Source organism: Cynocephalus volans, chromosome 8, assembly GCF_027409185.1.
Source record: "Cynocephalus volans isolate mCynVol1 chromosome 8, mCynVol1.pri, whole genome shotgun sequence".
In the NCBI taxonomy this organism is placed as follows: domain Eukaryota; kingdom Metazoa; phylum Chordata; class Mammalia; order Dermoptera; family Cynocephalidae; genus Cynocephalus; species Cynocephalus volans.
In genome coordinates this window covers 55428859-55441341 of record NC_084467.1, presented here as the reverse complement: position 1 = coordinate 55441341, position 12483 = coordinate 55428859, and the positions used below count along the sequence as shown (strand labels likewise).

The 12483-nt window shown below is 38.9% G+C and overlaps 1 protein-coding gene across 1 annotated transcript in view; it reads left to right on the top strand.

Annotated features, from left to right (window-relative positions):
• Positions 1–12483, top strand: part of JAK1 (Janus kinase 1) — a 133728-nt gene that overhangs the window by 78805 nt on the left and 42440 nt on the right. Inside the window, exons 3-5 of the mRNA XM_063103807.1 lie at positions 5361–5443; positions 7945–8143; positions 11548–11671. Of these exons, the coding sequence (XP_062959877.1) occupies positions 5438–5443; positions 7945–8143; positions 11548–11671 (329 nt within the window). The 5' untranslated portion in view covers positions 5361–5437. The remainder of the gene's footprint in view (positions 1–5360; positions 5444–7944; positions 8144–11547; positions 11672–12483) is intronic.

Here is a 12483-nt window from a genome sequence, read left to right as displayed (position 1 = left end):
TAGCATAGATTAGTTTAAAAGAAGAAAAAGTTAAAAAGTAGCGAAGTATTTTGATATAATGTGGCTTTTAGTAAGATACCTATTGACTTTAATTAAGCAAAGTACTGTATTTACTTTGATCAGAAACTGTTTCTCAACAAAAGCAGGCTCTTTGGGAGCAGAGCAGAGAGCCTTGAGCCACCGAGTTGGCATTGATTGTTTGATCATCCCTAGTTTATTGTAAATGAAGCAGCACTTACGGTTCTGGAGTATTCCTGGAATTGCTGCTATAGTTAGAAGTGAGTTATTCTGTGTGGCAGGAGTGGCATATAGAAAAGCTATAATTGTGACTTGCTGACAGGAAAAACCAGCAGATTTCGTATTTATATTATGTCATCCTTTTGGCTCGAATCCATCACTTTTACAGTATCTTGTGATGCTTTCATTAGAACTATTATTCCAGGTCTCTGCAAAGCATTGGGGTTCCAGGAGCAATAGATGCAAGTCATTTCCTTGGCCCTGTGGGTGTGAAGCCACTGGCTATGTAGCTGAAAGAGAAGCAAAGACTGTTTCCCTGGCTTGTGTGTGTGTTAGGCCTTAAGGAGGTTCCACGCCCACATGGGGTGGGCCTGTGCCGGATGCCACGAGAGCTTTCCTCCTCACATCTGTGGTAGTGGCACCAGAGCAGTGTGTTCGTTGTAGGCTGGCATCACACTTTGATGAATTTTTAAAATGACTGTTCTTTGAGTTTCTGGAGAGAAGGGCATTGGCATGAGATCAGTCTCCTAGGTGGAAGATAGACTGTGAAAAGTACTAAAAAGCCAGAGAAGACAGTGTTGTTGGTGATGAGAGGCTTCTCGGAGTAGTTTCTACCCCTGTGGAAAGAGCGGGGTTTTTGTAATCAGTAGTCCCATGTTTGACTTCTGGCACTCTCACTGATTAGCTTAAAACCTCATATGCTTTTTATGAGACTTCTAAGTGCAAGTGACAAGCTCCACGCATTGAAGATGCTCAGTACATATTGGGCTTCCTTTTCCTTGACTGGAACTGTATTCCATCAAGCCACTTTAACAGAAATTATGCCGAAAATATGAGTGCTTACCGAATGCTAAACTCTGTTAGGCACTTTATATGCATTAACTCATTTAACTCTAACAGCCCTATGAGATGCTATGTTTATCCCCCCACTTACATTGAGAACATTGAGGTTTAGGATGTTAAGTAATTTGCCTAAGGTTACAACAGCTAGTAAGTTGGGCAAGCAGGATTCAAACCCAAGTCAGTATGGCTCCAGCGCGTGCTCTTAACTGCTTCGCTGTGTCATCTAAGACTTGGGAAATGGGGCTTTGATTTGTAAAAGGGCATTTGCTCAGAATCCCTATTTATACTTTTGCTATTCTAAGCAGGTCCACAGCTCACTTAGTCCTCTGCCACAAAGTCTATGTTTTTTTGCTTCAGCACTTAACACCTGTCTGAGCATTTTCACATCTACACCCTCTTTTGAAAAGGACATTGTAGGTGCTTGATGGAAGGCTTTTTGAAAGACCTTTTTTATCCTTATATCAACCCTTTAGGCAGGAAGTTTCCTCTCAGGTTAATGGGTGCAGAAACTGAGGCTCAGAGATTAAAATGACTTGCTTATGGTCACACTTGCTCTAGTTGTCTGTGAGAACCCACACACCCTGGATTATAGTGATTTTTCCATTGCTTAATGTTGCTTACTTTGTTACCTTCATTTTTCATTTAATAACTAATTAACTACTTATTGGTCACCTAATATGTGCTAAGGATAAAGCACTAAATATGAGACAAAAATCCCTGTTCTCTTGGAGCTTATGTTGTTATGTTAGGTTTCCTCACCAACCTGAAGACTGGCTGGTGCCTGCTGAAATAGTTTTTTTAAAGGTTTAGGATCTTTAGTCTTAAATTTTCTTAAGGTATTAAGCAGCTGATTACAGGACATTTTCTAAATTATGTATTTTTCTAAGTTAATACCTTAATTCATCAACAATTTTGTTGTATTTTCTGCTTCAGAAATCAAAAACATTTAAGGCATACGTAAAGTAACTCACTGTAGGTGTGATGGTTTCTTTAGTGAAAATAATCAGCTACCCACAGTATTTTATTTTGGTTCTTGTCATTGATTTTAACTGTCACCCAGTCTGATTTTACCATATAAATCTGGCAGTGACCTTCGGCCAAAAGCAGTCACATTCTGATGATCATATTTTTGAACACTAAAATGGTCTATTTTTATTTCTCTTTTGTCCACTATCCAAAATTTAATTGTATATTCTTCCTTTGTCCAGATACCAGTATTTCAAAAGACGTCCTTGAAAATTTAAGAGTTTCAGTCTCTTCAGACATAGATTTCTGGAATTTTACGTCTTGGAAACTATTTGTGGTATCCCATCTATTGCAGTTATGCTTTGTTCAAATTCACAGAACTGTGTTTTGTTTCTTTTACTTTTCCTACATTCAGAAAGTATTTTATACTTGTCTCTTGAATAAGGAATGTGACAAACTAAATAAATTTGAGAAATCTACAAAATTTTTCTGATTTATTCTTTTCATGTAAAGCAATATCTACAAAATTGAGCCACAAAAGTAATCCTCTATCACTGAAAGAAAAGTATTTTCTTTCAAATCTTTAACAGTTTTATAAGTAAATTAGGGTGGAAGAATTCACTGCTATCATCATAAAGCTTTTGGTTACTCATCTTTATCCTTCACATTTTCTAAGCATCTTTGTGTTACTCACTTGGGGTGGGAATTGAACCTGATGGATCATATTCTTTTTAAAGGATGATCCTAGTCAGTTTTTCTAGCATTGAAGATTTTCTTTTTGTATTTTGTAGCAAGAAAATTGAATTGTTTTCTTAGAATTATCCAAAGTGTTCATAAACTGATCTTGCTTCTTTTTTACCTGGTCTAAAACTAATTAGCTGGATCATATTATCTGGCTTATTTTGAAAGAAATATTATTTGGATGAAGCCGTTACATAAGTGATGTAGCACTAGAAAACACTTATCATTGTGAATGAGGACAGTTGTTTTACATGGAGTGGATTAGCAGTCCTAGGTTGAAAGTGCCTAGAACAGCACCTACTATGTCTTTTAAGTGCTATGTGGATGTTTTTTACTTTTATCATTATAATATCTGTTCTCTGAGAACAGGGATTTTGTTGTTACTGAATCAGCGTACAAAAACATCATAGTAAATGGATATTGTCTAGAAATTCTGTTGCTAATCTTGTTTTCTCAAAGAGTTTAATCTCTAGGCTAAGCATCACAAATCTGTACCATTTTATTGTCCTGTCCAGTAATACTGGAGGTCAGTTTGAAGATTGGGTACAATTGATTTCAACATAATGTTGCTTACAGAAGAGAAAGAATAATGGGAAAACCATACTCTCCTTGATTACAGATTTTCATAGGAAACTTATTGATTTTAGTCTGACCCTTGAATCTTACATGAGGTCTGAGAAACTCCAGGACTCCTAAATTCAAATAACACTTAGTCTGATGTTGCATATTAAAAAGCTTTGTAAGTTATAAAAAGGTTTATGCAGGAGTCTTTCTGAGAGGAGCCCATCCCTGGTGGGACTTATAGGTCTCTTCCTGCCCTTAAAGGCTCTGAGTCTGTATCCCTTTCCTGGTTTGGGGCAAGCTTCTTAATGCTCCAAAGCAGGGAGCCCTCTGGTCAACTTTCATTCATCCTTGGCAGCAGCAGATAATGGTGTGCTACAGGGAATCCTAGGGTCGGTAGGCCCCAGACATGCTGTTAGCAAGTGCTGCCTGTGAATTGGCTAGTACTGTTCTGTGCCCAGGTATAAAAAGGAGAATTGTGGAGGGTTTCCCTGTGTGTGCAACTGGAGAGACCTGACTAGCTCCTTCCTTCTACAGGGCCTTTGCACATACTGACTGATACTTTTGCGCAGACTGCTTTCTCCCTACCATCTTCGTGCCTGCCTCCCCAGACATCCGTTACATCTCACCTCATTGTAACCTCCCTCCCAGGCCCCAGACTAGATCACATCCCCCCTATTCTATGCTTTCCATTTGTCCTTCATGGCATTTTTATCTCTTTATAACTACCTCTTTCTGTGCATCTTTGATTCCATTGTTTCAATAGACTGTAAGCTCCATGTAGGCAGGGACATGAGGCCTCCTGATCTAGCTCAGTTTCTGGCATGGAGAACTGCTCACTTGTTGAATGAACGAGTCTCCTAAATGTAGCACTTCAGGCCTTGATTATGAGCCAGAAGCAAGGCATTTAACATATAGCTAATCCCTAACTGCTGTTTTGATGCAGTACAAGGTGTCTATTCACACAGTTAAATCAATTGACTATATTAATTTTTAAGAAGCTGAAAGGGTAATGATTTGTTCTTTGAATCTTGTTAAAATTGTTCATATCAAAATAGCAAAGTCAAAGTTATCACATCAAAATTCATGCTTATGTCCACTGCCTGGCCTCCCATTGTTAAACCTTCTTAAGTCTCCCAGTGCAGAATACCTTCCCACACTAGCCCTTGCCAGCATTGGAAACCAGAATTAGCAAGAGATACAGAAGATGACATGGTGACACATTCACTCTATTGGTTTTAGGGTGCTTTTGCATTTTCATATGTGCTGTCTCCTACCTTTAATTGTAAGGCCCTATGGGAATGCTGGCCTCACAGCCTGAGGGGGAACCATTCCCTACCTCCTTCTTCCTACTCCCCTTCTGCTGCTGCCATGTAATGCCTGGGACTGCTTTTCTTAAAACTAGATTTCTGACAAAATGTGTTGAATGATCAGACAGAAAACGAGACAATAATCGGTGTTCACTTGGAAACCAATTTTGAATCACTAAGGTTGGTAGCTATTTATTTGCAAAAATAATTTGATTCTACTGTTAAGAACTTGTGAGAAATGAGTAAAGCTGATAAAATAAAGCTCTGTGTGTGTGTGTGTGTGTGTGTGTGTGTGTGTGTGTGTGTCTAGATCAGGTTGAGAGAGAATTATTCTAAAAGAAATAGGAATGAGAAATAAAAGTACATATCTTTGGGCATTCTAAACTATTGTTTACAGTGTCAAGAGGGGTTGTTGATGGAAAAGACGCACAGTCTTCACTCTCATTGCACAGGGCACTCTACACCAGGAAGCAGAAGTCCTTGACTTCCTTTCTGAAGCAATAAAAATAATATCTTCTTTGATGTATACTTTAAGATGTCTCTCTGTCCTCTTGATGTCCTCGTCAGTCTGTTTTCCTTGTTCCTCCCAAATGCTTTTTCTTGCTCGTTTATGGTTTGGGCTGCTTCCTTAATGAAAGTATCCTCTTATTTTTCAGATGCAATTACCTCTGCAGCTGATTTATTTATTATTTTTGTCTTTAGTTCTGTTCTGAATGGGCTCTGGAAAATAGAAAAGAAAATCCAGTCTGCTTTTTGGGTAACGTTGGACAGCCGAATAAATGCAGGTATGTAGATTTGCATTATAAAAAAAAGAGAAAAAGGAAAATATCTAGCTTTTAAAAAGAATAATGAAACTGATCTTGCTATAGAGCTATCTGTACTACTGCCTTTAATTTTTAAAAATTGACATTTTTATTTATTCCTAATGTTGAATATGGTGGCTTAAAAAAAATCTCGAGTACAGAAGTATAGGAAGTACAGGGTAAACGTTAAAGTTCCCTTATAATCTCTCCTAGATATTTACCACTGTTAACAATTTATTATATGTTCTTCCAGATTTTAATATGTATATGCATAACCAAAAAGACCATAATATGCATATTATGCTTTTTTTTCACTTTGAAGTATGTCATGTATATCTTTCAGTGTTGATTCACATAGCTTTATGCCATCTCCCCCCCGCCTCCCTTTTTTTTGGTGCCTGGCTGGTACAGGGATTGAACCCTGGACCTTGGTGTTATCAGCATCACGCTCTAACCAACTGAGCTAACCGGCCAGCCCCTATGCCATCCTTTTTTAACAGCTACATGGCAGTCCTTTGTGTTGATATGCCTTATTTTGTTTAGTGAGTCCTCTCCTATTGGACATTGTCAGTTGTATTTTTTTTCTATTTCAAACATACACTTGACTGATTATTTATTTCCTTAGGGTTAAAGGGTATAACACTGTCTTTGAATTCTCCCATCATATCTATGAAGAATCTCAAGGACAAAGGTTTATCTTATATTATGAAGCAGGCTTTTAGCTACTCTGCTTTCCATCTCAATTTTTCAGTGTGGGTTGGGGGCTTAGTGCTGATTTAAAATGGTCTTGCTTGTTGATCTGAGCTTCAAGGTTAGTTATGAACTTAGTCTTTCAGCCTGATTTTCAGAAGATTCTAGTTTTTATATTTATTTTGGAGATTAAACAATTAAAATTGAATGCCTTTCAGTTTGTAGCATTGAAGCATTTGGTTCATGTCTCTCCTTTAAGCATTTCATCTCACAAGAGCAGCTTATAGACCAAGCAAATTAATTTGGTGAAGATAACTGTGACTTTTGTCTGCCCTATATGACATTTCTTGTTTTAGGGAGCTTCCTTGGGTCATTCTGCAAGCACCCACTATATCTAAGCCTCTGTGCTTCATACGGGAGGTACAAAGATGAATGACAGTTCTTGTCTTCAAGGAACTCACAGCACATGCGAGTGAGAGACAGACAAATGCATGAATAAGATGGTCATATTTCATTGTGGTTACTGCAGTGTGATGAGTTTGAAAACAAAGAAGAGGGGTCCTCCAACTTAGGGGGATGGGATGGAGGTTCAGAGAAGGCTTCCTGGAGGAGGTGATGTCTGGGCTGAGTCCTAAAGGAAGTTGAAATTCACTATGAAAGGGATAAGGTAGAAAAGTATTCCTGTAGAGGAATCAGCATGAGTGAAGGGAAGAGGGTGAGAAACAGCATTAAGGTGGGGAAGTGTACAAGGATGGTGATAGCTTTGTGGGTTTCAAACATGAAGTAAGAAACTGCGAGTGACAGAAGGTGAGGCTAGTTAGGCTGACTGGCCAGGTGATGGAAGGCCTTCGTTTTAGAGTTTGAGGATTGGTATGTATTACAGAGACATTATTTTGGGGGTGAAGTGAAGGTTGGCTTGGCAGGCAGGAAGAAAGAAGGAGTCTTGGGTCAGGGAAATTAGTTTGTAGGCCACTGGTGTTGGGGCAAGGGAAAGAAAGGATGTGTAGGGCTTCCCCTTGTTCCTCCTCTCCTTTCTGGACTTGCCCAAGACTAAGTTGCTGAGCTTGATTCTGTGGTCCTAGTCACCATTCCTTTTGAGGGCACTCATGTGAATGACTTACCTGCAAGCTTCTCATCAGTGGATTCTAACTTTTCCAAAGTGGGGCTTCCTGCCCTTCCTTGGCTGCCATAATGTGCTGCCCATCCTCCTGCCTGCCCATGGTATGATGGGGACCTGGTTCCATACATTAGTTTTCATGGCCCTTCCGTGTGACTTCTAAACGTGAGTTGGTAGTCATTTTGTGTGCAGATGGAGATGTGATGATAGATAATGGTTCTTGCCCTCTCCAAGCTTGTTGGTTAGTGGGACACAGACATAAAATTAAAAGGCTGTGATTCTTCCCATAGGTCCATTCAAAAGTCATCATAGAGGGAGCAGCAGTATTAGTAACTAATAATCCTTTAACATCATTAGTTCCAGAATGGACCAGTTTTCAACTACAACTTATGTACAAATTGAGATAATAAATTCTAAGATTTAAAATGTCTAAAATTCTGAATTTTGAGAAGATGGTCTGACTGTAATTAATTAATTAGTATGTATAATTAATGATTTCTCATGGTTTTATCTCTTATAAGCTCTGACATGTTTGATTTTCAGAGAGGAAAGGGGCAGGGAGAGGTACTTATTCAGTACCAAGTATTTCTGCTTGCTTACCTTCCTAACGCTCTCTTGTTACTTGAACTTTTGGCACATAGAATGACCAAGTAGTCTTGTTTTCTTCCCACTGCAGTATCTAAATATAAAAGAGGACTGCAATGCCATGGCTTTCTGTGCTAAAATGAGGAGCTCCAAGAAGACCGAGGTGAATCTGGAGGCCCCTGAGCCAGGAGTGGAAGTGATCTTCTATCTGTCAGACAGGGAGCCCCTCCGATTGGGCAGTGGAGAGTACACAGCAGAAGAACTGTGCATCAGGGCTGCGCAGGAATGCCGTGAGTACTGGCTGGCAGCTACCCAGGGCTTGGGAGGTTTCGGGTGCACACCATTCCAGAAGCAAATTCTGGGGCCCTGTCCCTTGTAGCTCTACTGAGCAGAAAGAGGTGTGGGCTCTGGGAGTCAGCGGTTCCACCCTGCCTCTGCCACCGCTGCATACTTGCACGTGACCTTAGGCCAGCAACTTTAATTCTGAGAGTTTCCCTTTTTGCTTTCTTCATCTACAAAGTGGCTTACTCCTGGCTCTATCGCTAATGAGCTGTAGGTTACCAGGGAGTGATGCTTGACTTCTTTGGAGGCTCTGTTCTCATTTCCCAACATCTATAGAATTGGGATGACATCAGCACTAGATTAGGGAGTGTGTAAAGCACCCAGCACAAAGTGTAGGCTCAACAATTAGCATCTCTCAATATCTTAGTAATTATTCAGAACTTCTCCTGAAAAGTTTCACCTGTCCTGCTGCCATGATCTACCCTCTCCCATGTGGTGCTAACTTGAAGAGAGAAGCTGAGTGTTGCTTTGTGGTTCGGTCAGTTTGCCAAGTTGTGAAAAGGATGGTGAGACTGTTGACAACACAGTCCATTTTGTTAAAAAGTGAGGCTTGTCTTACTAGAGTTAGCCTATCGCCCTCAGAAGGTGGGAAACCAAAGTGACTTGGGGACATTGGCAGTTTTTACCTAATTTTAAATAAGTAAAGTTAAATCATAGAAACTTAGTCACAGATCTAATCCACTTAGATTGTGGTGATGGTTGTACAACTCAGTAAGAATAGTAAAATTCATTGAACTATACACTTAAAATGGGTGGAGTTTGTGGTATGTAAATTACGATGAAGTAACTAGCTATGATCCCAGACAGTCTGGTCCATGCTGTATTTATACCATCTTTAAACCTCAGAACAACTCTGCATGGATAGTATGATTATTTCAAGAATCACCTACCTTGTTAGTAATACAGCTTGTCCAGAAAGCCCATTTTCTTCCTGGTGTATGTCTTTCTGCCTAAAATGCTTTATATACCAGAGTTCCAATGATGAGAGATCTGTGCTATAGGGAGGAGTGTGATAGACTCTAATGGGCTGAGCTATAGATTGTTAATGGGTAATAATGTGAAGTTATTTTGACTAGACAGCGACATATGCAAGTAATCAGCTTTAGATAGCAGTTTTAAATGTATTTATAATTAGCAGAACAACTAGATGGAAATTAGTGCTTGTAAAGTATTAACACTTTGTTTCTTTGCTCTTTTTTGTTTTCCCTTTTTTCCCTTGAGACTTGGATTATAGTGTTTATTCCCTCAGCCAAGCTTCTTGCCATCAGCACAGCAGGTATAAACCTCACTCAGTTTGTCCGCAAGGATCATTTTTGTAGAATTGTTGGGCTGCAATTAATGAGGGACCAAGGAACTGCTAGGAAAGGAGATGAGAGAGCCTGTGTGTCTGAGGGCAGACTTGGCTTCTCTGTTTCATGTAATGTTGGGCTAAGGATCAGTCAATTTGGGGTGTCAGTTTCTAAGCCTAATCTACAGAGAATGAGTGGTATCTCTTCTGTAACTGGCTCAGGTGAATATTGCAAAAGTTTATTAATTTTAAAAATACATAAATACTGCATGCCACAGATTCTTGGAGCCTCACTGTTATTATAGTAAGTGTTTTGGTGGCAATATTCTTCCCTATTTTTTTGGTGGCACTATTCTTCCCTATTTTTCACCTATATGTTGTAAAGTTTTGTTCTTTTAGCTCTCATTGCTTAGCCCCCTCAGTAGCTCAGTCTTGGTTTGAATCTCAGCTCTGCCTTTTACTAGGTGAGTAACTTTGAATCAGACTAAATCATAGGAGGCTACAGTTTCTTATCTGAAAAACGGCAAAAATAATGCTTACCTCGTTAGGTATCAGGAGTATTAAAAGATAATAAACATAGAGTGTGAGTCTGATGCCTGACACTTAGCCCTCAGTAAATGTTAGTATTGTTATTGTTACTTTTATATAAAAAGATATCTTTGATCTTCCTGTTTATGGGTAGTAATATTGTTAGAATTAGCCCTGTGGTGGAATTACAGACAGTTCCATGATTACAAATAAGTTATGCTTCAAATATGTATGTGCTGGTACACATTCAGATATGGATATGTATAAAGAAAGGCTGGATTTCCAGGCCACAAATGCCAATTTAGAAATGAGAAACTATACTTCACCGGAAACATAGTCCTAATCATACTGGATCCAAAAGCCGTTTGCCTTTGTTCCAAAGGGAAGATGTTCTTTAAAGTTTAACTTCTTCTCTGTTTATAAGGAGAAAAATAACTTCTGAAGAGATAACCCTTCACAGTTCTTGAGAGGCATGGATTGAAGGGTTCAAGAGAGGACTTTGAGGGGTTGAGGCATTTGTAACTTCTTAACTCAATGTCTACATTGGAGAGAGTCCTTGTCTAGGTGAGCAGAACCAGGGAGGGGGCCCTGTCAATGTCAGTCTTCAGAAGTCTGATTTAGGAAAGCAAGTACTAGTTACTTCATATTCTCCCACATGTTTTGGTCATTTAAGTGCACTGTATCTTAGTATGAGGCCTGGCTGCACATGAAAGTATCAGTAATTATTATTGGCAATCACCCCCTCACCCCCCACCCATTTAGATGACAGGTCTGTGTAATTTTAATCACGGAGACTTCATAATGTTCTTATCTTTTCTATCATTCCTCTATTGGAGGAGGCAGCTGGTGAGCTGGGGAGGCAAGGGAGCACTATTGGGCCAACTTTGTTAAGCATATGTCTTCTTGTTAGTTGGCTACTAATTAAAAAAAATTTATGGTAACTATACAGAGTACTTAAGTATATTTATTGTTAATGGTAATAGATTTTAATCACTGACAAAAATCACTTTGGTTATTATTTATTCTAATATGCATTTTGTGCACTACTGCTAAGAACTTCTTTGCTTGTTTAATGTGTAATCACAGTGTGTTAAAATTGTTTAAACAATTTCTGTAGAAAACAGATTGAGGGTTTCCCATACTCTGAGAACATTTCTGACTGTGATTAACAAGGCACATATCAGGCAAGATTGTGAACCTCGATGAAGGCCTTTTTTTCTTTTAAGCAGGATTTGGTAAGACTCTGTCACAGACACCTGTAATGAGAAATATCAGCAGACTTACTTTTAAATGATTTTAAATTGGTTTGCCAGGAGCTACGGTGCATATTCTTGGGGAGTCATAGTTCTTGATTATTATGATTAAAACTGCCTGATTGAACATGAGTGGAAGTCATATTTGCCCCGGGAGGATGCTAGTGACCTAGATTCTTTCTGAATGAGAGAATTCCTTATCTTTGCATATGTCATGCTTTGGAAACAGATGGCCAAATGTATCTCATTTTAATTTTCTGATGTGTCCTGTACTTTTCCCCAGATATTTCTCCTCTGTGTCACAACCTGTTTGCCCTGTATGATGAGAACACCAAGCTCTGGTACGCTCCGAATCGCACCATCACCATTGATGACAAAATGTCACTCCGGCTCCACTACCGAATGAGGTATGAGAAGTACAGAGCTGGTGCTGTCCAGGCTTCCTTGTGCAGTGAGGGACAACGGTTAGCCTGGGTCCCTGAGCATTTACCAAGAAGTATTGTAGTCATTTTTGTAATTTGTAACTTTTATCTTTACTTGACTTGGTATGAGGAAGGACTTCTTTAGTGTTTGTTATACAACTCAAGATGAGTTTGATCATCCTCCTCTGCCACATTTTAGAAAAGAAATCTTTATGATGCGGAGTGTATTTTGAATAGAATTAGTGTCCTACAGCAGAGTTTTTCAAATAGTGCATGAGGATTATGAATTTAATTTAGTGACTTGTGACCAGAATTTCAAAAAATAAACAGGAGAGAATAGATAATGTCGGCATATATACAAATCCTAAGAATATTGTTTTTTAAAACTTTTGAGATATGTATGTACTAGGTCATGCTATAAAATATATTTCTTACTAAACATTACACCTAAAATGCTTGAGAAGCACTGCCTGAAATGGTAACCTATAAATTCTAGGTTGGTCTTGCTCTCAAGAAGTGGATGGTTTTGATCTACTCCCTGAGGATTTTTGGCTATGGGGCTATGATTTTTCTTCTGATGGGTACTTGCCTTTCTCCCATATTTGCAGACTTTGCTAAATGTTACAGTGTCTCCTAAGGTGATATAGACAGTACTTCAATAGTTGCAGTCTTTTGAGTTTGTAAGTGTATTTGTTCTGGATCTAGAATTTAACTAGTAACTAGTATGTTAGATACTAGTTAAGCATAAGTTAATATGTGTTTAGCAGTGGAGTTTATAAACAGGGTAGATCCTTCTT